Raw genomic sequence first — 27,899 nt, 5'->3', positions numbered from 1 at the left:
GGGAATGTGGGGAAAAATACCTCCTGGGGCAGAAGCTCAGGGGTTGGGACAGGAGATGGTCAGGGATGATGAATGCCAAGGGCAGGAGGGCAGAGGTAGTTCCAGCAGGGGAGAAGCCGGAGGGATGAGGAGAGAGGCATCTGACAAGAATGAAACCCCAGGGAAGAGGGCAACTGAGGGTGAATGGCCTGTTCCCAGTGGGGGAGATCTCATGGAGAATGATCCCAGGGATCTGAGAAGAGAGCCCTTGGAGAAAGGAGCCAGTGGGGCACCACCTCCTTCTGATTTTCTTCTTACAAAAAGTGTTGAGACGGGGAGGACGGGGTTAGGTAGCCCAAAGAACAGTTGCGGAGGCAGGGGTTCTACGGAGAGGGTAAAAAAGCCGAGCCATAAGAAAAAGGGGCAGAAGCCCAAGGTGAGGAATTTGGAGTAAGCAAATATCCCGTAAAGAGACCTCCCATCCTAAAACGTGGCATGCTTCTGCAAGTGAAGACTTGCTGCTTTTAGCAATTTTGCAGGCTTGCTTTTATTTGTTCTGATGTGCGGCTGTTGCCCACCTTTAGGTTCTTAGGGAAGTCACATACAAATGTTTTAATTAAATAAAAATAATGGGGAAATAATATATAATTTAAGAGGTGTAAATAATAAGATTTCACGTGTAGCTCAGTTCTTGCTGGAGAGGCCCATAAAGATGGGAACCTTGGCTACATTGACAATCATGCTACAGTCACATGACACTATCTGTAGTTGCCCATGCCTGATATCCTGAAGCAATCATTTAAAGTTGGCAAAGTAGTGTAGAATTTCCATGCAATTTGGAAACTTTGGGTGCAGACTGGACAGGAAAGCCATAGCTAAATTTTGCTTTAAATAGATCTGGCTCAGGGACATGGTAAAGTATGGCAGCTGCTCAGCTTGTACAACAACTGAACTTTCAAGAGCAGTCCCATCAACTTAGCTTGTTGTTATACCCATCAATTGGTGTGCAAATTTATGTGTGTGATTAAAGTGTATATTTTCACTGATTGATTTCACTTTGCTTGTAAAGTGATTGTTTATAAGTAAAACATTTAAACACATGATATTATGTGTCTGTACCCACTTTCTTCTTGTGCACTAGGCTGAAGATACTTTTAAAGGGCTGGCCATCTACTTCCCTAAAGAGCAATGGGCTGAAATGGGAGAATGGGAAAAAATTCGTTATAAGAATATGAAAGAGAACTATGAGTTTATGACTCAATTAGGTGAGAGAAATTACTGAAAATTAAGCAAGGAGTATGGATTATTTAGCTGCAATAAGATCTCTGAGTTGAAGAACAATTGAATAATTGTTCATTCTAGCACCTTATTTTACCTTTATCAAATAGTACTAACCTTCAGAGGGTTCATCTATGTGACATGTTAAAGTTAGCAAAGCATATATTTTAGCATGTATTTAAAAGTATAACTGTCAGGCTTCCAAGGGCTAAAACATACTGGTATCTATTTGCCTCTCAATGGTTACAGCCCGAAGTTCAGTTCAACTACACCATATATTAACTATGTTTGTAAAAAGGTTAAAATTTAGAACTCTGTAGGTAGAATTAGGACTAGTAGAGAAGGCAAAGGGAGATTAATGAAAGAAGTATGGAACTAGAAATAATACTGAAATTGTACCTGGGAGGTCTGGATTCAAATTCTTTTCTTCACTTGATATGCTTGATTAAGTTACTGGGTTGCATCAGTTAATTTGCACATTGGCTGCAATCTAATCCACTTTCCTGGGTGTAGACCCCAATTGAAAGCAATAGGACTTTTGAGTTTGTTAAAATTGCTCTGTAAGATACCATTGAAACATTTGTCTCCTTTCCCCACACCTCCCCCATGTTGTGGACTGCAGAGGATAGATTGGTCTTTCACTGATACAGTACTTTCTCTTTTTAACAAAAACTTGTGGCTAGGTATACTATGTGGCAAGTGATCTGAAGCCTCTCACATTGGATACAGATTCTGGGGAGTGGGGAAGGATCTGGTTTTCCCATAGCACAATACAGTACCATATTTTGTCTTTTGCAGTATTGGCATTTGACATCAGCTGAACAAAGACAAATTTCTGGAAGCATTCTTTCAATAAGATGTTTGCAGACAACAACTTTTATAGTACTGTATCTTATAATTGATATTTTTTATTAGGTCTTCCTACACCTAAACCAACATTTATGTATCATGCACGGCAACCTCCTAAAACTACAAATGAGTCCTCTGAGTCCGATGAGGAATGGACACCAAAATATATAGGTAAATGATTACTATAGCCATTCCTGAATACATGCAGCCCTCCAGGCTTCTCTATACGGGCCATAGAAGTTAGAACTCTTTGCAGGCCACACCCCTCACCAGCAGTAAAGTCTAAGAAAATTCCTGCTGGAACAGACCACCCTGTTTCCCACAGAACCCAGCCAGATACTTCTGGGAGGCCCACAAGCAGGGCATGAAGGCAATACCCCTCCCTTTTTGTTGTCCCTTCAAACAACTGGCATATAGCTGAACATGGGCATTCCATTTAGCCATCATAGCTAACTGAAAGACCTGTGCTCTACAGTTGACTGCACTTGTCTCTTTCTGGTGAATGACATATCTATTACTTTAGTCATATTAATTTTGTGAGAGGCAGCTGATGAATGTAACAAATGTAGTATATGTGATGTTACCCAACTTATCTACATTGGTTTATTTTGCTCATCACTATTAGGAGCCCTTATGTCTCACACAGGATTTTCCTTTGCTCTACCTATATGAATATTCTGTTGCAAGGACGGGGAATGAGTGGCCCTCCAGATATGGCTCCTTTAATCCTTCACCATTAGCCATACTGGCTGGGGCTAATGGGAGATGCAGTCCAACAACAACAACTGGAGGGTCACTGGTTCCCCACCTCTGTTCTGTTGCTATACTGTGTACTCTGGTGCATAGATCAGGTTGCAATTTTGCTGTATTCTTTTTATTGAAAATTAATCTTTTGCATTAGAATGGTTTTATATTCATTGTAAAGCTGAGCATCTAATGGTGTTTCATTAATTCAATACTGTATCAGCAATGAGGTTATTGTCATAGTGTCCCTATCTTCCCATTCATTCCATGTATATCCAGTCATTCCTATCATATAAGGAAAGTCTGGAGCTCAGTGGTACAGCATGTGTTTTGCACAGAAAAGCTCTCAGGTTTAGTCACTGGTATTTCCAGGTACAGCTGAGAAAGACTTGTATCTGGACCCCTGGAGGGCCACTGCCAGACTGTGTCAACAACACTGGGATGGATGGACAAATGGTCTGACTTAGTATAGAGTAGTTTCCTATGTTCACTCCTTTTTCATGGCAACACAATGTGTAATATCATGGGATACATTCCTGTGACGATGCATTCATAGCCAATGTAAAAGTGAAGATGCAGAAAAAATATTTAAACATAAACATCAATCAAGAGAGAAATTTATAGAGGCATCATTATTTTGTTTTTATCATTCCATAAACTGAAGGAGAACCACATGCCTGGTTAGTTTCTATTTATTTAAATTCATGCTACCAAATGTCTTTCTGTTGGTGAAACAGTGGCTGGGGAATAAATAATAAATATTATAACAAATTTTTGCAAATATACTCCTGGAAATTACCATGGAGAACTGGCTGGCAGGGGTTGGTACTGGAGAAATATAGTGGATGGTTTGGAGCTACAGTATAGCTTTCTCCAAATGATTGACTGGTACTAATACCAAAGTTTGTTTATATATTGCATAATTCTTTCTTTCTTTCTTTCTTTCTTTCTTTCTTTCTTTCTTTCTTTCTTTCTTTCTTTCTTTCTTGGGTTTATATGTTCAGTGATAATATTTTAATTTCTAAAATATTAGTTTGCTTCTTATTTCCAGTAAAATCTTTTAGGACACCATGTAACCTGAGTAGCTGGAAAGAGGAAAAGCAAAAAAAGTACTCTCTTGATCAAGTAAGATACTTTCGGATATATCAAGTGATTTGCAATTCTTTTTTCTGTCTGATGATTCTAGCAAACATAGAATCAAAATAGTTTGGAGAAAGATTTCATGCATTTGCCCTGATATGGAAATAAAAATATTAATGATAGCAGGGTTTGATGGGGCATACTTTTTATTTGAGTGGAGATTTATTGTTCAGGATCACCAGCTTTCAGAGAAACCATTTGACTTTTCCAGTCAGTGATCATAACATTACACTTTCAAACAAAGGAAGAATCAAAACAAACAACTGAAACAAAGAAACAAACTCTGGAATCAACACAAACTCTGGAATCATATGTGTAAGGTAGGAGACTGAGGATAAGCTACCCATCTGACAGGGTGACCCGTAGTTCACAAAAACCACACTATTTGCCAGCACACTGAAAGACTGTGAAAAACATTTTCTATTTTTTTAAATGTGGAAACACTAATTGAGGGGAGGGGAACAGAACACAGCTCAACACTATCTGCGTATGCACACTGTGTGTACAGTCAATATAGTTAGTAGCTGGCTGCTTTAGATTATGGTATCACATGAAGGTGTGTACTGCTGCACACAGGAAACTGCTATGTACAAAAGCACACTGTGAAAAAATACCCCCATGTGTGTTTCAATCATGTTCATACATTTAAGTCATGATTACTACAACAATTCAATTTCTGCTCACGTTTTAAGGTCTTTCTGGGTGTTAGCAATAATAGTCACATGTTCAAAATTATTTCTATGTACTTTTGTACTCTATAGCCAAAGGAGAGATTTCTGAGAAAAATAAATAACTAAGTATGGCTTGGGGCTGTCTCATAATTGAATATACTAACTGGTAATTTTTCTAAACGATAACTGCCATTGTGGAAACATTTAAGATCTAAATTAATATGATCACTTTTACCACTCAGTAAATAAACATGATTCACAAGCCCCCTCTTAATTCTTTATGAGTGTTATTTTATATGTTAAGATTTAATAGAAAACAACTTTTTGTTGCAGAATAAGCAAATAAATACTATGGGACTTACTTCCGAAGACCAAGAACATATTAAGAAAACTGACAAAAATACATGTGCAGATGTTTATACTACAGACATTGCAGCAGAATCAAAGACTGGTAAGTGCTTGGTAGAGAGCCATTTATTTATTTTATTAACAACTTTAAATAATAATAACTCTGCCCACTGTGTTCTTTGCAGCTGCTTATAAAACTTATTGACATTTAATTGTAAAGGACACTCTCAAAAACTGGAACTGGAACTCTTTCTAATGATCTGATCTTATGATCTGTGTAAGATGAAAAAAAAAATTGATGGAATTGTATGTAAGAGCAAGAACAATGGTGCATGTTGTTTTCAAGTCCAGTGCAGCAAAATGACAGAGAGCTTACACTCTGTAGCTGCTCAAGCAGTGCAAAGCCACCTAGCCAATTACACTGTGAAAGACTTTATGGAAGGAGATGGGGCATGAAAGTGACAGGGTGTGGTAATAGTGATGTTTAAGTGTGAGCTTATCCATGTTAACAGGACCAGGCATTGCTGCAACCACGAAATATGAAAATTGACTCAGAATTAAATTTCTAACATTGATATGCTGCACAAATGCAGAAATGTCCATGTTAAAAGATATTCATTGTGCATGATGACAGTTGGGGATTCTTTAGGTGGTTTTGTCTCATTCTGAAAAGGGCTATGGTTTATTATGGTATTTCGAGGTTGGAGCAGGATTGGTTAATATTTTGCTGCCTGTGAGCCACATTTTCACATATCCAGGCTCTCAGCCAATCTAGGTAATTAAGCATCACTAGTAAAGAGCATAACTACCAATTCTGTTTAGATGCCTAGTGAAACGTTTTGGAGCACAGCCAAGCAAAATCTTCAGGAGAAAATAGGGAACACTTTAATTCTCAGCACACTGTATCTGTCACTTCATGTCCAGTGTGGTGTGGTATGTTCATCCAATGTATTTTACCATCTGCTATTCTTATGACTTGTTAGAAATGCTGAAACTATAGAACAGGTGTCCCCAAACTTCGGCCCTCCAGATGTTTTGGACTACAATTCCCATCTTCCCCGACCACTGGTCCTGTAAGCTAGGGAGTTGTAGGCCAAAACATCTGGAGGGCTGCAGTTTGGGGATGTCTGCTATATAGAATATTTTATTATAAGGAGACAATGCCATTCCAGAATAGAATATTCCACTTAGTGTTCTACACACATCTTGCAGAAACAAAAGTAGGTATATTCAGGCATTCTGCTTATATGTAAATCCTACACATGAGCAAGGCAAGCAGGGACTAATGTGAACACCTAAACATACCTAATGGGATTCAAGTTCTTGTACTGTATTCCATATACTTTTGCTTTCCATGAGTTTATGCATTACAAAATTATATTATATACTTCAGATATTGAGAAGAAAGCTTTGTCGGGGAAAACAAAGAATAGGAAAAGAGATCAGGAGAAAGAAGTTAGTACATATAGTTTGCGGAAGAGGGAGAGAAAAACATATATGGAAATAAATGAGCCAAATGATGATGATTACTTGTGTAAGTTTATAATCAGCATTTTCCATCTTCAATTCTTATGTTGCCTTGGAAAAATATTTATAAAACAGTGCTTTTAGATATTCTATTACATATTTTTTCAGATTCAGGATTATTCATAATTCTAATGCTAATAGAATTATGAATTTCCGGTGGCGGAAAACTCATTTTGAATCAGACCGGACACGGGCTAGAGCTCAACTTCGAGCCTACCAAGTGGCAATGGCGACGGCGAAGAGGACCTTCTTCACCGTCTCCATCGCATCTGCAGAAAACAGCAGCAGGAGACTCTTCCAGGTGGTTCGCAATTTAGCGGAACCACCTGCTCCATCCGGGCCCAGTACGGGCCACATGATCTCCTGCAATGATTTTGCAAAGTTTTTTGCAGATAAAGTCGCTCAGATTCGGGAAGAGGTAGACTCCACCGTGGGAGCAGGGCCGGGGCGGGGGAGTGCTAGAGTCCTGTCTAGTCAAGTTTTGTGGGATCAATTTCAATCTGTTACCTCCGAGGATGTGGACAGGCTGCTTAGACGAATGAAACCAACCACCTGTCTCCTTGATCCTTGCCCATCCTGGCTTATAAAAGCTAGCCAGGAAGGGCTGGGCGATGGGCTTCGCGGGTTGGTAAATGCTTCTCTCCATGAGGGAGCCTTCCCAGACCCGCTGAAAGAGGCGGTTATTAAACCGCTTCTTAAAAAACCATCTTTAGATCCGGCCAATATGGCCAACTATCGCCCAGTCTCAAATCTTCCATTCTTGGGCAAGGTGATTGAGCGAGTGGTTGCGGAACAACTCCAGGCACGCCTGGAAGAAGCGGACCATTTGGATCCCTTCCAGTCAGGATTCAGGCCTCATCATGGGACTGAAACTGCCTTGGTCGCACTGGTCGATGATCTCCGGCGGGCTAGGGACAAAGGTAAGAGCTGTTTCCTTGTTCTGCTGGATCTCTCAGCGGCTTTTGACACCATCGACCATAACATCCTTCTGGACCGTCTAGAGGGCTTGGGAGCTGGGGGCACTGTCATGCAGTGGTTCCGCTCCTTCCTCCTGGGCCGTGTTCAGAAAGTGGTGGTGGGGGATGAGTGTTCAGACCCCTGGGCGCTCACTTGTGGGGTGCCTCAGGGTTCTGTCCTCTCCCCCATGCTTTTTAACATCTATATGCAGCCACTGGGAGAGATCATCAGGGGGTTTGGGCTGGGTGTCCATCAGTATGCTGATGATACCCAGCTCTACCTCTCTTTTAAATCAGAACCAGTGAAGGCGGTGAAGGTCCTGTGTGAGTGCTTGGAGGCGGTTGGAGGATGGATGGCGGCTAACAGATTGAGATTGAATCCTGACAAGACAGAAGTACTGTTTGTGGGGGACAGGAGGCGGGCGGGTGTGGAGGACTCCCTGGTCCTGAATGGGGTAACTGTGCCCCTGAAAGACCAGGTGCGCAGCCTGGGAGTCATTTTAGACTCACAGCTGTCCATGGAGGCACAGGTCAACTCCGTGTCCAGGGCAGCTGTTTATCAGCTCCATCTGGTACGCAGGCTGAGTCCCTACCTGCCCACTGACTGTCTCTCCAGAGTGGTGCATGCTCTAGTTATCTCTCGCTTGGACTACTGCAATGCGCTCTACGTGGGGCTACCTTTGAAGGTGACCCGGAAACTACAACTAATCCAGAATGCGGCAGCTAGACTGGTGACTGGGAGCGGCCGCCGAGATCACATAACACCGGTCCTAAAAGACCTACATTGGCTCCCAGTACGTTTCCGAGCACAATTCAAAGTGTTGGTGTTGACCTTTAAAGCCCTAAACGGCCTCGGTCCGGTATACCTGAAGGAGCGTCTCCACCCCCATCGTTCTGCCCGGACACTGAGGTCCAGCTCCGAGGGCCTTCTGGCGGTTCCCTCATTACGAGAAGCCAAGTTACAGGGAACCAGGCAGAGGGCCTTCTCGGTAGTGGCACCCACCCTGTGGAATGCCCTCCCACTAGAGGTCAAAGAGAACAATTACCAGACCTTTAGAAGGCATCTCAAGGCAGCCCTGTTTAGGGAAGCTTTTAATGTTTGATGGATTTCTGTATTTTAGAATTTCTGTTTTTTTTGGAAGCCGCCCAGAGTGGCTGGGGGAACCCGGCCAGATGGGCGGGGTATAAATAATAAATTATTATTATTATTATTATTATTATTATTATTAATGCTAATAAACTACCCCTTTATGCTTAAACTAGCTGGCTCGGCCACGCGTTGCTGTGGGTCATCCCCGTGATGCCCCCCACCCTGTCCCAATCCCAGACGTATCCTGCCCCTCCTCCGCCCAACCGTCATCCCTGTGTTTCGGTAGGATACCCTTCCCTCTGTTTTCCCCGGGAAGTTTTGTCCCCTCCCCCCTGTATCGCCATACATTGGCCCCTGCACACGCATCGTGAACATTTATATATATTTAGATTATTATTATTTTTGAAATAAGAACATGAGAAGCAGAAGTTATTATTGTTTAATTTTATTTTTGGGGTTGTCATTTATTTTGGTGGGTATTGTATGATTTGGGCATTGTTGTGTTTTTTGGGGGGGGTTGTGTGTGTGTTTTGTTACTTGGATTTTCTAATTTTGGAGTAGGTGACCCAGAGATCCCAGAGAACTACTTTAATAATCCCGACCGGGGGGGGGGGGTCAAATAGCGAAGACCCACAGCCCCGTAGCAACAGAAGGCGAGTTCCGAAGCACCCGAGCTGTTCGGTTCCATAAAAAACCCAGGAAGTGGCAAGGGGAAGGTAGGAGATTGTAAATCAAGGGGGAGGGGGATTGGCCACAGCAAATATCTGAGGACTTAAACTGGGGAGAGAAAGTGCATGGTTGTTTGATTGCCAGTCATAGTATAAAGCCTAAGTTAAAAGGGGCACGACTGCCCTTACTTAAGATGGCCGCTGGAGCCTCTCATGTGACACAAAGCCCGCTAAATTTTAAAGTAAAAACCCCTTGCCGTGCCCCCAAGTGCGTTGCTGTGGGTTATCCCCCCCCTGGGCCTACTGGCGGCCTGACAGGGGCATACATAAAACAAAGGCCATGCTGCGGCCTACGATCCGGGCACTTGCCCTCTCCCTCCCCCGGGCCTAGTGGGGGCCTGGCGGTCTGGCAGGGGCCTACATAAAACAAAGGCCGTGCTGCGACCTGCCATCCGGGCACTCGCCCTCTCCCGCCCCCCCGGGCCTAGTGGGGGCCTAGCAGCCTGGCAGGGGCCTAGGGGTCTGGCAATGGCCGCCTTGGTGGTTTTAGTTGCTTGGTTGATGATGTCATTATTTGGCGCCGCCCTTCGGAGCTTTTGCTGGTGACAGCGCGCAATCTGACTTTCTATTGGATGCTGCTGGAGTCTTCAGAGCTTTTGCTGGTGATGTCTAATTTGTGCGCCACTTTTTTGCATTTAATCACTACGGTATTTAAGGTATGAACGCTGTGCTTTTTTGGGGGGAAATTTATGCCAGATCCCTCATTGATGGGCAAGGTATGCTTTGTCCTAATTTGATGCAATTTGGTTCAGCGGTTACGGAGAAAGGCTGTGACCTCTGTCCTCGCAATGCCTACATTTATATATATATATAGATTTTAAAAAGTGCTTAATCAAAATTATGTTAATTGAAATCCCTGCATCAGGCTTGTAACAATTGTCCAAAATTGGAAAAAGAAGAGCAATTCTATACGTCCATACCACTGGCACTATTAAACTCTCTTTTTGTGACACTACTCCATTTTGTAAGAAAGTACATCAGACTTTCACATAAAAAGTTCCTGAGCTATAATCAGTACAGTGGTACCTCTGGTTAAGAACTTAATTTGCTCTGGAGGTCCATTCTTAACCTGAAACTGTTCTTAACCTGAAGCACCACTTTAGCTAATGGGGCCTTCTGCTGCCGCTGCGCTGCCGGAGCATGAGTTCTGTTCTCATCCTGAAGCAAAGTTCTTAACCCGAGGTACTATTTATGGGTTAGCAGAGTTTGTAACCTGAAGTGTTTGTAACCTGAGGTACCACTGTATTCCCAACCACATTTAAAAAAGAAAATAAATTTCCTATGAATTTGCCATGGGCCATTCATTCACAATACAGTAGACTCGCAATTTGATTATATTCATGGATGATGGGTGATGGGTCTGCAGTTACCCTAAAGGTAAAGGTAAAGGGACCCCTGACCATTAGGTCCAGTCGTTACCGACTCTGGGGTTGCAGTGCTCATCTCGCGTTTTTGGCCGAGGGAGCCGGCATACAGCTCCCAAGTCATGTGGCCCTTCTCTAAACAGGAGGTGCTCTTAATGTTGTCAGAATCTGTACAAGTAATCTGTGGCAGTTGCACTGAACTAATGCTGTTCTTGATTTGTCAGAAACTGGAAGATTGTGATAAAGGGTTAAATCCTACTCAGTTTAGACCCATTGTAATTAATTTAATATTTAATATTACTATATTAGATCATTTGATTTGAATAGGACTTCTTTGAGTAAAAATTAATTGGAAACAACACAAAGGTTTTTGAAAGGACTGCATATGCTATAGAAGTGCCAACAACAAACGCATATTTCATAGACTCATAGAGATGAAAGTGTTAGAAGTTCCTACACACGAGTAGGACCTTGGCAAAGACACATGCCCGACTGGCATGTTCCCTCCCTCCTGGTTGATCGTTCGGGAGCTTCAAAACCTTTATTCAGCCCGAACATCACAGCGACTGATGCCAAGAAACATCAGCACACTTATGGACCTGCAGAGTTTGTGCAGTTGCGTTACAGAACTCAGCAACTCAGCATTTTGGCTGATCTACTTTTATTTACATAGAAACACACACGGAGCACTGCAACATGGCTCCCTCCCTCTCTAGCATCAGACAGCAAAACGAAATAACAAAGGACAATAGTCCCACTTCAGGAAACACAGTAACACAAACATAATAATAATAATAATAATAATAATAATAATAATAATAATAATTTATTTATACCCCACCCATCTGGCTGGGTTTCCCCAGCCACTCTGGGCAGCTTCCAACAGAAGAATAAAATAATTGATTAAAAATTAAAAACCTCCCTAAACAGTGCTGCCTTCAGATGTCTTCTAAAAATCTGGTAGCTGTTTTTCTCCTTGACATCCGATGGGAGGGCGTTCCACAGGGCGGGTGCCACTACCAAGAAGGCCCTCTGCCTGGTTCCCTGTAACTTGGCTTCTTGCAGTGAGGGAACCACCAGAAGGCCCTCGGCACTGGACCTCAGTGTCCGGGCAGAACTATGGGGGTGGAGACGCTCCTTCAGGTATACTGGACCGAGGCCATTTAGGGCTTTAAAGGTCAGCACCAACCCTTTGAATTGTGCTTGGAAACGTACTGGGAGCAAATGTAGGTCTTTCAAGACCGGTGTTATGTGGTCTCAGCGGCTGCTCCCAGTCAGCAGTCTAGCTGCCGCATTCTGGATTAGTTGTAGTTTCTGGGTCACCTTCAAAGGTAGCCCTACGTAGAGCGCATTGCAGTAGTCCAAGCGGGAGATAACTAGAGCATGCACCACTCTGGCAAGACAGTCTGCAGGCACGTAGGGTCTCAGCCTGCATACCAGAAGACATCCTGTCTTCGTCACTTCCCACTGTGTGGAGTGAAAAATATACACCATCATGTGATAGACAACAATCCCATGACAGTAGACACAGGGAATGAATCTTCAATAGAAGGTATCCAAAGACTATGTAGACCAATCCCTTAGAATAACCACTCCTAGAGTGCAGCTGTCATCTGTGAACCACAGTGGAAGTCCGCAGGTACTGTCAGTAATAGCTTGAGGGAATTTGTGCAATTAAAATATGGTTACACACTATAATAACAGGAAAACCAACCAACCAAATGTTAGTGGCTAAACTAGTTTAGGGGAGAAATCCTTCCTTCTCCAAAGAGAATCCAGTGGGAAATACGTCAATACCACTTAACATTCCGATGGGGAATGCCAAGGTTGCACAGCAGGGGAAATAAGTCTTCTTAACATTTCTGGGAAATTACAAACATAAGAAATAACGAAGCATTTCTCCTGAATTCATCCCAACTGTACCATGAAGCCTTGGAGCACCCTATGGTGCTAGAACTATTGTTAAATGGAACTATCAGGGTCCGTAAAACTATCCCACACACCATCCCCCCTCCCCCACTTTCCCCACCTTTTCTTCCCAACCTCACACTGTTTGCAACACTAATGTATCACCACAAATGAAACTGACCTGTAGAAAACACAACTTGAAAAAAGAGACAATTCACATATTTTTGTAAATAAGAAATATTTAATAAATATTTTTTTAAAAAACAACAACTATCAGGCTGACTATGCCTAGAACCAGACAGAATTCTTTCTGCTGCAATTAGATTATCTGCTGACCATGTGCTATGTCTAAGGTGGGGCTTAGCAGGCTCCTGGAAAAATGTATTCAGTCCTTGGGAAAGTTTTTTGGAACAACTTCCATTAACCAGCTTCTTGGTGCTCTGTGCTGCCTTGCTGAGAACCTGTGTTATTTTTGTTTGTGACTTTGGCCTGTAGATTCCCACCCCTGGCATCCTTATCCCCTGAAGCAGTACAATAGCCCTGTCCATATCACCATTCCCCAACAAGACCTGGAGAGCCAACCACAAAATTCATTGTAATAATTATTGCACATTTACACAAATTCCCCAAGTTTTACAACTTTAAATATTTATATAGATTGCCGTTAATAACTGTAGATATCTGAAAAAAGGAATAAAACTCAATGATGGAAAAAAAGTCCTACAGCATCATGTCTCAATTATCTTTCTTTCCCTTCCTAGTTTGTGAATACTGCCTGCTATTCTTTATTGATGAATGTTCAGTTCATGGTTCTCCAGTTTTCATCAAGGATACAACAGTAGAAATAGGACTGGAAGAGAGGGCCACCCTCACTTTACCTCCAGGTTTGAGAATTGGCCCTTCAGGTATCCCCAAAGCTGGATTTGGAGTGTGGAATGAAGGAGAAATTCTGTCTCCAGGAATTCATTTTGGGCCCTATGAAGGGAAAATAACAGAGGAAGAAGAAGCAGCCAACAGTGGTTATTCTTGGCTGGTATGATTTACTCACACACAACTTCTATTTTAAAAACTTTCCATGTAGAGTACCACCTTGCTGAATGAACAAACCCCATCCTCCAGGCAGAGTCAAATGACTTTGTTCAGTGTTCCTTCCCTTTACAATGTCAGGCTTGTGAGTACAGGAAGTAGAACCTTTTTCCTGATGGAGCTACAGTGCTGGAACTCCCTCCTTAGAGAAGTCTTGTTCCTTCATCACTTTTAAGTTTTATGAAAGTAGTCAAGAAAGTTTCTGCTTTTTCTGTTTAATAATCCTCTGTTTTAAGTATGATTTGATGGAATATCAATTAAAAATAAACTTCCTTGAATGTTGTGGAAGTGGGCTAGAAATTGTACATTAAAAATGCATTTAATGAAAGAAAATTTGAAACAATAGCTCAGAATGGTGAACTTTTTCATTTCAGTATATCAGAACTCAAATGTTAATGAATACAGGCAATCCTATTGTTGTCTGTCACCACCCAATGTTGAGACACAATTTGAATTGCATCAAGACCATAGATGGTTCGATGCAGAATTGTCAGGGCCTTGCAGGATGCAGACAAATGTGCACCAGGGGTAGCAGGGCTGGACTTGGGAGAGGGGTTCTGTTGTGGGGACCTGTACCATCCAGCGGGCAAGAGTCAGAGGCAGGGGAAGCTTCAGAGCTGGAGGCTGGAGCACAGGATGTGTTGGAGGCAGAGGGGAAAGAGGCAGGTCAGGCAAGGGAAGGGTTGGGTGCTTCCCCACCCTCTCCTGCACCACTGTCTCCTAGAACCAGGAGGGGATTGAAGAAGGAAGAGCAGAGACAGCTTCCATACAGAGGTGTAGCCTTTGGCTGTGTTCCTGTGGCCCATGATGAGAGGTACATAAACTAGTGGAGGGGGCGTGGCTCCCCCTGTTGCTGCAACTGCTCCACAGAGCACAGGCCTGGGAATTAGGCAGTGTGGTTATTTGGAGCTATAGAACTACTTTCTAGATGAAGGCAAGTCTCTTCCACTCTATTCCCCCTCCCCTGCCCTGTTCTGACCCTGCCCCGCCCCATTCTGCCCCCTTGCTGCACCAAAAACGACATGTGTACCGTATGCTGCTGCATGCAACTAGAATGTGCACAAGTGGGCAGTTGTTTGTACTGTAAGTGTCTGCTTGGGACAATAATGAATTAACTATCTGCTGTGTGCATTCCTTTGGCTGGGGAGTATCTTTAACAAAAATGATTAAAACTTTAAAAGCAGAAAGTACCCATCTTGACTATGGAGTGAGAAATATACCTCAAGCAAAAAAGCCAGGAAAGTTCTTGAAATGTATTTCTCACCCAAACCAATATTTTGTTGCTTCTGCTTATTTGTTTATTCAAAATGAATTGTATTATTAAAATAAAAAGTATATTTCCCCACCTAGACTATTCTAGATTATTTAAACACAAAGTTTTAAAACTCCAGGAAAACTCCTAGAAAGAAAATGATGAGAATCCAGAAAACAAGCCTGCCAGGAAACCGAGCTACAGAATATGTTTGGAGGGTGGGTTCATAATTAGGCAAAAGGTGAAAAGGGTTCTTAGTACAGTACAGTAGTTGCAGTATCTGGGAAGAGGAAGATGCAGGAGATTACCATGGGAGTGGCCTGTGTGCCTGTTGGGGTTGCACAAAAGAAAGGGAAGACATGGAGGCGAAGGTGAAAATGGGTGCAAAGCAGGGCTGCTTTCAAACTTAGTGTTGAGAGGGTGAAAAGGGGGCTTAGTAGTTGTATGCAGTGGGAAGGGAAAATTCTAAGGAGTTAATGTTTGTTGGGGGAGGGTTGATGAGCAAAGCAAGCAGGGGAGCAGAGCCCCTTAACTTTCTACATATTGTTGTAGTGTTACCATATTGATGTGTGTGTTTCGTGTCTATTTTAATTACAGATTACTAGAGGGCAAAACTGCCATGTTTACATTGATGGAAAGAATGAAACTAATTCCAACTGGATGAGGTAAACATCTTTGATGAAACTAAATGAAGAGAGACTTTTAAAACAAGGGTCTTCATACACCTGGAAAGGCCAATAGAACAGATTGACTTACATGTCATTCTGGGTGGCTACAGGTTAACCATCTGTGCTCTTAAGATCTTTTTGCATGGCAATGCCCCTCCCCTCCCCGTGGTATAATAAAGACACGTGACACAATAATTAAGGTTAATGGACATAAAAAGGCCACAACTTTATTGGTTTCAGATGATGAGTGGTATTGGCTTAGGCATTGGACCTAACCGGCTATATCTGACTCCAGCCCGCTTTGCTGGGAGTCCGGGAAGGAATGACCACCCAAGGAGGAGTCCTGCTGATGCACATCAACTAGGAACTCTCCCTGTGGTAAGGGGCATGCCTTAGGCCCTAACCTCCTTAGACTTCGGACAGGGCCACGCCCCCTGTATCCTTTAATGGAATACCCTTACATATCCAGGGGAGGTGATGGTGCTACCTCCCCGCCACAGTTTAACATAAATATTCCAATGCCTAACCGCCAAAACCAAGTTGTGACGAATTGCTACGAGGTAGGCGAAAACCAAATGGCCAGAGCCAATTTGCCAAGTGGAAAAATTCCTACCAGGCCCCTCAACGGCGACCAACAGAAGTCCATAGTATTAAATAGTGGGTAGACAACACAGCGATTCTTCAAAAAGCTCTTTATTCAGAAGGCAGAACAGAACAGAACTGCATTGCCGAGCTGGCCTGCTTTTGTAGAGACTGGCTCAAACAATGTATCAAACATAATTCAAAGTTCCCTCCTAAAACAACTGTCAAGGACCTGAGGGAAAACTATATACTGTACACTAATACATAACACCCCTCCCCACTGAGAAAAGGCATTAGTTACATTCGTAATGGTTTCAATTAGGTACAAGAGCATAACGGTTTCAAGGTACAGTACATAGTTTCTATTTACAATGCAACGTTTCAAATGCAATTACTAACATAGTCCCGTAAATAGGATGGCCGCTTGGTGACCCTGGTGGAACGCCGAGGGCCAGTACCAGTGTCCAGGGGGTTGTTGGCCAATTCCCGCTGAGACTGTGGTGCCACTGATGGTGGCGGTGAGTCCAAGTTTCCTGTCTCCGTGACTGCCGAAGGAACCGCCACGTGTGGACTCGGCGGATGGTCAGGCACAGCAGTGGCCCTAGACTCTGGAGGGCCATGCTGAACCTTTGACAAGGCTTGGCTATGATCCACGTCCGCAGCTTGTGAGGGAGGTGTAGATTGAGCCTCACCTTCTGTTAGAGTTTGCTCCAGAGCTGGGGGTGCAGTTGGGGGCACTGTGGCAGTGTCCAAATTCCCAACCCTGCGCCTCAGCTGGTCCGCGCCATAAGCGTCCGTCTTCAAGTGCCACCTGGTATGAGTGAGATCCAGTGACTCCCACTACCGTGGCCGGCACCCAAGGAATGTCTCTCACAAAGTTCCGGGCAAAAACCCGATCCCCTGGAATGAAAGACCGTGGTGTGTTGACACAGCCCGGGGGTTGGGCCACACCAAAGTCCGGGTGTAGTCGATCGAGTGGAGATTGAAGGCGGTGGCCCATCAGCAGTTCGGCCGGACTCTGCCCTGTGGCCGCATGAGGGGTGATGTGCTGCACGAGCAAGTACTCAGTGACCCGCTCGTGCCAGTCCCCCTGGTTCAGGCGCGCAAGTGCCTCTTTTGCCGATCACACCATTCTTTCTGCCTACCCATTGCTGGCGGGGTGAAATGGTGCTGTCAGCGCGTGTCGGATGCCCAGTCCCAGGAGGTACCGTTCAAACGTACCTGAGGTGAACTGTGGTCTGTTGTCGGAGACAAGGACATCAGGACACCCATGGGTTGCAAACAGGCCCCGCAGCACCCAGATGATGGCCTCGGAAGTGGTGGATGTCATCAGGGCCACCACCATAAAGGTCGACCACCACCATAAAGGTCCGTCCGTGGAAAGGGCCGGCAAGATCGATGTGTACCCTTGACCAGGGTGCCTTGGGCATCTCAAAAGTGTGTCCTTTAGCTGCCGGCGGTGCAGGTCTCGACTCTTGGCACTTTTGACAGGCGGCAACCCACGCAGTGATGGCATCGTCCATGTTCGGCCACCAGACATAACGCCAAGTCAACGCCTTCATTTTGATGATTCCCGGGTGTCCGACGTGCAGAGCCTTGAGGATGCATTGGCGGAGCTTTTGAGGAATCACGACTCGGTCCCCCCACAATAGGCAGCCACGATGAGCCGAGAGCTCGTGTTGTCTGGTTGCAAACAGCTGGAGATCTGAGGCGAAGGGACCTTGTGGCCATCCCCTCCACACCCAGTTGAGCACACAGCTGATAGTCCGGTCCTGGGCAGATGCGGAGGCCACACCAGTAGCCGACACTGGAGCTGCTGGAAGGTCTTCAATCAAGAGGATCGATGACGCTGGAGCTGGGTCTTCCACAAGCGTTGGAAGAGGGCACTGACTAAGAGCATCGGTGTGGCCCAGTGGTTTCCCCGGGCGGTAGATGAGTTGGTAGCGGTATGCTGCCAGAAAGATAGTCCGTTGCAGCATGCGAGGCGAGAGGACTGGTGGTGTTGGTCTATCACCAGCGAGGAGGCCGAGGAGTGGCTTGTGGTCAGTGATCAGGTCAAAGGTTCTGCCGTAGAGGTATTCATGAAACCTCTTCAATCCAGCCACAAGCGCCAGTGCCTCTTTGTCCAGCTGGCTGTAATTTCGTTCAATGATTTCGCTCAGTGAGTGTCCGAATCTGGCTGTGCTCTGTTATCTATCCATCCCATTCTCGTCGCCAGTATTAAATAGTGGGTAGACAACACAGCGATTTTTCAAGAAGCTCTTTATTCAGAAGCCAGAACAGAACTGAACTGCATTGCCGAGCTGGCCTGCTTTTATAGAGGCTGGCTCAAACAATGTATCAAACATAATTCAAAGTTCCCTCCTAAAGTTCCATCCTAAAACAACTGTCAAGGACCTGAGGGAAAACTATATACACTAATACATAACACATAGCAAGGTCTGAGGAGAGATAAAAACCTAAAGGGTGGGTGGGTGGGCAAGCCGGAGCAGCTGGAAGCGAGGAAGCTAATTGGGAAAACCCCGGCCGCACGCCTGTTTAAATGCAACCACGTGCCTGTTTAAATGCAACAGTCCACACCCCCAGGCTGCCTGGATTGGCCGTCCTGGCTGTTGACGCGGCCAGAATTCCCCCAATCGCACAGGGGATGGGAACCCACCCCCTGTGCACGAGGAGGGCACCGGACTGCCCACAACTCCACCTCCTTGCAAGGCAGAAGTGGCTTAACTGTTGGGAGTAAAGCATAAAATTTGCAATAACCTGCTTGAACTGTGGTGAGGAATAGACAGAAATGCAACCTGTTCTTCCTTCTTCACTGATTCCTTCTCTTTTAGTAAAAGCTTGTCAGTAAAGTAGATCACTTCCTTTCAGGCTTTAATTCTTTTCTGCTTCTCCAAGTTGTCAGTATGAGTTAGCTTCTGCTAGTGTCAACTTCTTGGCTGCATCTTGGCCACATGTAAAATCTATACCTAGAATGGTTCCTCCTCCAGGAGTAATAAATGTTAAGTTTTCTTTATCCTTTGAACAGCAGTCTTACTAGGGTATTTTTTCTGCATACTGCTGTGCAAATTGTACTGGTAGTGCCAGTACTAGAGCGAGAAGTTGCACCTTTCAAAGGTAAAAAGAATGTCTTGGTTTGGAAAGAGAGTGGTGGGCCACTAAACTGCTTAGTGGGATCGGTCAAAGCTATGGGTTCATCATTCCTAGTAGAGCAAATGCCTGGTGGTCTGCATAAGTCTTGCCTTCTGAAATGAATGGGAGGAGCAACCGAGAAAAGGTATTCTTCTACCACCATAAAAAAAAAGAAAGTGAAGTTACCACAAGTAAGAAGATCAAAGTTTATTTTACAAAATTCTATTGTGGGTTGTAAGCTCCAGTATATAATATGCCCAGTGTTCAACAAATTTAAAATATTTCAGCTGTGCATTTCATTACTGGAATAATAGAAGAAAGTAATGCAATTGTTATGCTTTTTAGTACTTCTCTAGTTTCCACTTCTCTGACCGAGTACTTTTAGTTACCCTCTTAACAATGAACTTTCAGGTATGTTAACTGTGCCCGGAATGAGGAAGAGCAAAATCTTGTTGCCTTCCAGTATCATGGGAAAATCTACTACAGAACATGTAAGATAATCCTTCTTCATTCTGAGCTTCTGGTTTGGTACGGAGAAGAATATGGAAAGGAGCTTGGCATCAAGTGGGGCTCTAGATGGAAATCAAGAACAGGTATAATAATCATGTATTGTTTTAAATCTTCCCTAACACTGAAGTCTGTTATTGCTTGTTTTGTTTGTCTTAGACAGCATTCTACTAGATACTACTAAGGATAACTTCATATTTCTATGCATTATATAAATCTAAAGGACTAATTCATAGAATCATAGAATTGTAGAGCTAGAAGGGTGGTTGAGGTAAGAGAAATGTAGGACAGCTGGGGGAAAGTTTTCATGTTGCAGAGAAATGCATAAGGATTAGGATCCATTTCACATGGTGAATATGTGGGCTGAAAAGACTGGTGCTGAGTTTTTGACATAGTGGTATTATGACTTTTGAACATGACTCCAGTTCTTAAGTCATCTCATATGTACAACACTCCTGTTAAAACGTCCTAATTTCAGGTTTTTAAATGGAACAGTAGTTAGGAGTGAGTTGCAATTTGGGCATATTCTGAAGCAAACACATGGCCACTGTCAACACATCAAAAATTGAGCTCTGTCAATATGGTTGTATGAATTTGCTCTCAGATAATTCCATTCCAGAGGCAGCATGTATATGCAAAATCACACATAGCCAAAAATTTTTTGATTGCTGATTGACAAGGGCTGGGGAAGTCTTGGGCCCTCCCTGTGCCTCCACTGCCTTCCCTCACTTGCATACATGGTGGCAGCATTGAGGTGTCAGCAGCAGATTGCTTCCCCTCCTCCTTGGAGAATCATGGCAAGGAAGAGAGAGTGCAGAATGGCAACCTGGCTCCCTTGGCTGCAGTGACCAGTGAGGAAACAGTGGGGGGGGGGAGGGAGAGATGAAAGCAGGGGGAAGGAGGAGGGGGGTAGATAGATAGAGAGAGACAGACAGACAAAAGCTGCAGATCCATTCTAGCCATTTTATTATGCCTGTATCTCTCCCCCTCCTCTGCTGCAACCCTCGTCCAGAAGGCTGCCTCACCCCATTGCAGCTTCCCCACTGGTTGTTGCAGCTGAGCGTGTATTGTTGAATTTGTGCAAGTTAAATTTGTATATGATGTGACCACTCTGTATTGAAAATATAGTAATACTGCATTGAAGGATAGCCATACTGGGCTTTTTCTGTTTTATGAAAGCATATACTGTATATGTAAACAACCTGTGTAGCATTTTTCAGGTTGTTGTTTAGTCGTTTAGTCATGTCCGACTTCGTGACCCCATGGACCAGAGCACTCCAGGCACTTCTGTCTTCCACTGCCTCCTGCAGTTTGGTCAGACTCATGTTGGTAGCTTCGATAACACTGTCCAACCATCTCGTCCTCTGTAGTCCCCTTCTCCTTGTGCCTTCAATTTTCCCCCAAAACAGGGTCTTTTCCAGGGAGTCTTCTCTTCTCATGAGGTGGCCAAAGTATTGGAGTCTCCGCTTCACGATCTATCCTTCCAGTGAGCACTCAGGGCTGATTTCCTTCAGAATGGATAGGTTTGATCTTCTTGCAGTCCATGGGACTCTCAAGAGTCTCCTCCAGCACCATAATTCATTTTTAAAAAAATAATTTTTATTATTTTTATATAAAGAAAACAAAACAAAACATACAACACATATCCATCCACCTTCCCTCCCTCCCCCCTCAAGTCCACTTCTGCCACCAGTAGATCCTGCAGGTGTTGAGACCGAAGGTAGTCCATTTTACAGCTGAATTTGTCCTCCCCCCCTCCATCCCCGCCCCCCCTGCCACCAAGAGGCCCAGAGATAGAAGGAGTATTGGGGTTTGGGTACCCCCCTGCTGTTCCTCTGAAATAAACAACAAAAAAAGAAAAAAGAAAAAAAGAAACTAATCATTTATCAATTACTTAACAATGTGATTGCGACTTCCTCAGATCTCCTCTTCCTGGTTTCCATAGGTTTCTTAATATGTTTAAAGTGGGTTTTTTATTCTTAAATCTAAATCTTTTCATTAAATATAAAATTGTCTCCCTCCTTCGTGACGCCCCCCACTGGCCTCCTCCTGCCACAAGGGAAGCCCGTGGGGTGCAACCATCTAAAGAAGATCCATTTTTATGATTGGGTTTCCTTCCACCCCCTCCTCCACCCCCAAGCCCCCCCTGCCACCAGGGGCTTCAGGGCCATAGGGAGGAAGGTAGGTAGCTACCTGCCCAACCATCTCAATAAACATTGCATAATATACAAATCTAAAATTTCTTTCCCCAGCCATTCCTCCCCCTCCCTCAAGGAAATTCAATTATTACATACAATCATTTGTCTAACCAAACTCTTAACTTTGTTCTTTTAAAACACACTCTCCTCCCTCCCCCTCAGAGTATTTCCCCTAATTAGACCAGCATCTCTTTTAACCAGCCAAGATTTCCAAAACCGTTTTTCGACCAGCCTAAATATCATTTTACAGTTTTTTCATCCCACACCAAATCTAACCCATTTTACAATCCAGGCTTTTGTCCTCCCCTCCTTCCGCATTTCCCACCCCTCCATCTGACTTTTCCCAACCAGATTTCCTCCAGCCTCCCCCTTTTCTTCAATGTCCAGTTCCCATTGTTGGTGCTTTTTCTCCACATCAGTTGCTTCTTCGGTTGAACTCGAACTCTTCTCTTCATAATTCACTTCATATTCTTCTTTTTCAACTTTCTGTTGTGGATCATCCAATACATAATTTTTATGATCCTTTTCACATTCAAAAATGACCTCTGAGTCTTGATCCTGAGTCACATTATCAGTACATAGTGAGTTGGATTGTTGCAGTATCACATGAATGTCTGTCAGTATTTTCAAATAGTTCAGTACAGCTTCCTGGAAGGCAGCTGAATAGGGAGTTGACATTTTTCTCTTAACCACAAGCAGACAGGAGATTAGAAGACAAAGAGTACTGGAAATTTCCTTCCTCCGAAACGGTGGCATCCATCTTGGCTAACCATTTTCATTGTTATTAACTTCTTCATAAAACAAATTACACAATTCGCCACAGTTTTTTATAACCTTTTGACAGCTGTCAGTACACTTTTCCCCTTAATGATATCTCCAGCACCATAATTCAAAAGCATCCATTCTTCAGTGATCAGCCTTATTTATGGTCCAGCTCTCACTTCCATACATCACTACTGGGAAAACCATAGCTTTAACTATACAGACTTTTGTTGGCAAGGTGATGTCTCTGCTTTTTAAGATGCTGTCTAGGTTTGTCATTGCTTTTCTCCCAAGAAGCAGGTGTCTTTTAATTTCATGACTGCTGTCGCCATCTGTGGTGATCATGGAACCCAAGAAAGTGAAATCTCTCACTGCCTTCATTTCTTCCCCTTCTATTTGCCAGAAGGTGATGCCTCTCCTATTTATTTCAATGGGAGCTTGTGCCGGACAACATCCCAGTGGATTGTCCCATATTGGTTAGATCTGGCTTTCCCCCTCTGTCAAAATCCATCAGCTGGGAGGTTGCCACACCTTGGCTCATGGTAGATCCCCTCACATAGCATGGCAATACTGTATATTGTTGAACATCACCCCACTCTCTGAGCGGTGTGAAATTCCAGGGATTCTAGGAATGAGGGACACCAGAGTCTGTGGTGTCTTTAGGATTTATTGTTTATTTATATAAATATATAACCTGAGCCTATGATGGAGGGACTCACAGAATCTACGCCCCAAAATATATTGCTTCTTCCATAGTCACATCCTTTGATTCAAATAGAAATCAAGCATGACTCTCACTTTCTGGCTTCTGGTGTCACACACAACTCTGGCTATTGTGCTTCTAACTACCAGTCTGGTGAGGGAGGGGGGCCACCCATTTGTCCTAGGGCACAGAACAACTTCCTTTGTTATGTAATTGACCATTATGTAATTGACCATTCTTAGGGCCATTAACTTGCCAAGGAACTTGCCTGGCCAGTTCAACAATGGAATTAGAAGAGACTCCGGCATCATACAGGCTGCCCCCCCCCCCCCCCGCTAAGGTCACAACAGTACTACAGTTGTTGTAATATTAGGAAGAATTTCATCATATAGTTGTCTCTTGTGCAAATATCTCATTTCCCCTGTATGTAGGTGTTATCTTAAAAAATAAGAAATGCATTTGGCATAGAAGAAATTCTCTCTCAGAACTATTTTAATATAGTTAAAGCACAAAAAATTAGGCTTTATTTGCATTCAACAGTATTGTAGTACGGTATTTTAACACACCTCCAGATTTTGGGTCATTCCACGCAAAAACACCTGGTGTCATGTGCTCTCCTCAGATTTTCCTCTTCAGACTCAGATTTTCTTCAATTTTTTAAATGTGTAGATACTTATGAGATAACCTCAAGTTAATTTTAAAAGTTTTTTGGCCCAAAATTGGGCGCAGGAGAATTTTTTGAAAATTTTGATTTTCACGTGATTTTAGGCTAATGCAATTTCTGCATCAGTTTAGAAAAAACCCTCCTGTTTTACTTTTTTTTTAAAAAAAACCCCAATTGGGCTTATTTTGGTATCAAAATAGAGCTAATTGTGGTATCTTTCGAAAATAAGGTATAAAAATGGTATTAAGTGCCATTAACTGAAAAGGGTCACCGACCATTCAAAGTGAATTGTCATTTTATTCCCGGTAAGCCATAGCGCGCAAACCACAACTAACACGTGTGTCATACTTTTGTTGTAGAATGGGCTAACCTTGTACTTGTTATGTTTTAAAAATAAGGAAGGTGTTTTTTGTGGTTATAAAATAAATTGATTTTTAAGTAATTTTTTTTACAAAAAAATATTACTTTTTTGGACAGGTTTAAGGTCTCTTTGAGCCTGAAAGAAGTCACACATTTGCGAGAATAGTTAAAATTAATTTAATTGATTATTTAATAAAAACAAAATACGTCTTAGAGCCCTTGTTCATTTTATCGTGTAAAACACTTCTGCAATGATATGGTCAAAGCTATTTTGTTTCCTATACATGTAATATGGTCAATGATGCTGTTTTGACCACTGTATGCAATATGACCTTTCTGAATGCTGTGGCCGGCCTTGGTCTTTATACTGCCGCTTGCTCCTTCAGTGGAAATTGGAGTTCTTGGGAAAGTCCAGAAATAAACGATAAATTGCAAGAACTCAGGCCAAAAGAAGATGGATTTCAAAAAAAATCAAAGATTCACGGGTCAAAGTGTACCAAGTATGTTTGCCTAGTTGCTTGCTCCTTCAGGACAACCCTCTGTTTTGGCATGTGTTGTTTTCCTTGGCTCTCAGTGAGCTTGTTGGGTGCTGTAGTTTCCTAAATAATGTAGTCCCATATGCCCATTTGTCATGCACGGTTGAAAATAGCTACTAAAACTCAAATCTTGTTTGTTCTCAAATAGTACACAGGCAGAATTCACGTTTAATACAGGAGCGAGGTATCACCTGTCATCAGTGTCCCTGCTGCAAACTGGCTTTCACTTTCAAAGATTACCTTCACAGACATATGAAACGGAGGCATTCAGGATACGGAATACAGCCTGAAGTACCTGAAAACGTACTAGCAGAGAAATCTCTATTCAAAATCACAAATAGTGCTTCAAACAGAACTATGCTGCAGCACCTAGTGCCAAGTAGTGTTTACGAAGATAAAGATGAGGAGACACTGTTTTTAAAAGATATAAACCAAGAGACACAGAGTAGCACTCAGCTTTCTAGTTGCAGTGAAAGTGGGACAACTTTAAAGCAGTTGTCACACCCAGCCCAACAATTATGTATAGGAGAGAAGCCATATTCAAGTGGAGAGTGTGGGAAAAGCTTCAGCCGTTCAGGAGCCCTGGCCGAGCACAAGCGAACGCACACAGGAGAGAAGCCATATTCATGTGGAGAGTGTGGGAAAAGCTTCAGCCGTTCAGGATACCTGGCTCTCCACAAGCGAACGCACACAGGAAAGAGGCCATATTCATGTGGAGAGTGTGGGAAAAGCTTTAGCCAGTCAGGAGACCTGGCCAAGCACAAGCGAACGCACACAGGAGAGAAGCCATATTCATGTGGAGAGTGTGGGAAAAGCTTCAGCTGTTCAGGAAACCTGGCTGTCCACAAGCGAACACACACAGGAGAGATGCCATATTCATGTGGAGAGTGCAGGAAAAGCTTTAGCCAGTCAGGAGTCCTGGCTCTACACAAGCGAACGCACACAGGAGAGAAGCCATATTCATGTGGAGAGTGTGGGAAAAGCTTCAGCCGTTCAGGAGTCCTGGCCGAGCACAAGCGAACGCACACAGGAGAGAAGCCATATTCATGTGGAGAGTGTGGGAAAAGCTTCAGCCGTTCAGGAGTCCTGGCCGAGCACAAGCGAACGCACACAGGAGAGAAGCCATATTCATGTGGAGAGTGTGGGAAAAGCTTCAGCTGTTCAGGAGACCTGGCCAAGCACAAGCGAACGCACACAGGAGAGAAGCCATATTCATGTGGAGAGTGTGGGAAAAGCTTCAGCTGTTCAGGAGACCTGGCCAAGCACAAGCGAACGCACACAGGAGAGAAGCCATATTCATGTGGAGAGTGTGGGAAAAGCTTTAGCCAGTCAGGACACCTGGCTCTCCACAAGCGAACGCACACAGGAGAGAAGCCATATTCATGTGGAGAGTGTGGGAAAAGCTTTAGCCAGTCAGGACACCTGGCTCTCCACAAGCGAACACACACAGGAGAGAAGCCATATTCATGTGGAGAGTGTGGGAAAAGCTTCAGCCAGTCAGGAGTCCTGGCCGAGCACAAGCGAACGCACACAGGAGAGAAGCCATATTCATGTGGAGAGTGTGGGAAAAGCTTCAGCTGTTCAGGAAACCTGGCTGTCCACAAGCGAACACACACAGGATAGATGCCATATTCATGTGGAGAGTGCGGGAAAAGCTTCAGCTGTTCAGGACACCTGGCCAAGCACAAGCGAACGCAAACAGGAGAGAATCCACCTTAGTGTAACATAGTGGATAGAGCTACCAGTTCCAGTACAGAGTATGGAGCTGTATTCTGAATGCTTTTAGTCATAAAGTAAGCAGCTGCATTTATGCTCATCTAGCGGTTTGGGTGCATTTCCCCATCAGCTGTAGTAAGCAGGACTCTGATCATTTGCTGTCTACTCTGTAGGAAACTTTATCACAAGTGACTGCTGCTAAAGCCAGCACCACTGCTCATACCACCTCCTTGTTTTAGAGCTCTTAAAGACACAATTTTGGGTATATGACCCTAGAAGTGAGCTTTTGTGTAGTACAAGGCCTAGAAGTTTATTTGGTAAACATTTTTTTCACCCTTATGCTTTTTAATGCTCCACAGTCTGATTTAAAATGAAATAAGTGCCTATGTTTTAAATGTCAAAGTTTTGTAATAAGCATTTCTTTTTGAGCGCCAATATGAAAAAGCATAGGATGCTATACTGGGTACTGTACTTGTGGAGTTACCTGATGTAATTTATTAAGCTACATTTACATTATCTCCTGCTAGCCTCTTTTTATGTTTCGCTGTAACTGTTTTCTAATGCTGTACCTGATGAATCTTCACTAAGTTCCTTCAAGATTATTTCCAAAATGAGCCAATGTTACAATGAGGTTCAGGAGCTTTGATTTGAATAAAAAGATTCAGCCCTGACTACTAGACTCTTCCACATTTCCATCTAACAATGGAATCCCAAGTAGGCAACAGATGCCATAATTCAGTTGAAGAGTGCTTGCACACTGTGCAGCTCTTAGACTTTATCTTGATGGTCAATCATATTCTGCCCATGTTATCTTAATAAATGGCTTTTTCAAAAGTGACTGCTGTTACTGTCATGTATATGAGCTACCCATAAATTAAGAAGTAGCTTTCAATATAATTGTCATTATATACATAATCTGAAACTGGGCCAAAGAACACACTGTATGTAAACACATTATTAAATGTGATGCCTGCTTCTTCTAGCCAAAGTAGTTTTGTGAGGGAAACAGCCAGAAATGGAAGCAGGAAGGGAGTAAGATGCCTAATTATTTATTTAGCTTTTCTTTTCTTCCACAGCTTTCCCTCAAGTCACTCTCCTTCAGGGGTGCCTGTTAAACTTGCAAAATATATTATTTGGAACCTTGCAAGGAA

General features: G+C 43.5%; 1 protein-coding gene across 1 annotated transcript; it reads left to right on the top strand.

Annotated features, from left to right (window-relative positions):
• Positions 1–124: 124 nt before the first annotated feature.
• PRDM9 (PR/SET domain 9) lies at positions 125–27,605 on the top strand. Its single transcript, XM_088671350.1, is given in 10 exon segments — positions 125–415; positions 1,121–1,244; positions 2,173–2,277; positions 3,902–3,975; positions 4,995–5,112; positions 6,403–6,543; positions 13,344–13,615; positions 15,518–15,585; positions 19,714–19,895; positions 25,181–27,605. Coding segments are annotated over 10 exon segments (2,946 nt in total). The 3' UTR covers positions 26,752–27,605.
• Positions 27,606–27,899: the final 294 nt, after the last annotated feature.

Source organism: Zootoca vivipara, chromosome 6 (assembly GCF_965207765.1).
Source record: "Zootoca vivipara chromosome 6, rZooViv2.hap1.1, whole genome shotgun sequence".
Classification (NCBI taxonomy): domain Eukaryota; kingdom Metazoa; phylum Chordata; class Lepidosauria; order Squamata; family Lacertidae; genus Zootoca; species Zootoca vivipara.
This window is presented reverse-complemented; position numbering and strand designations above follow the sequence as displayed.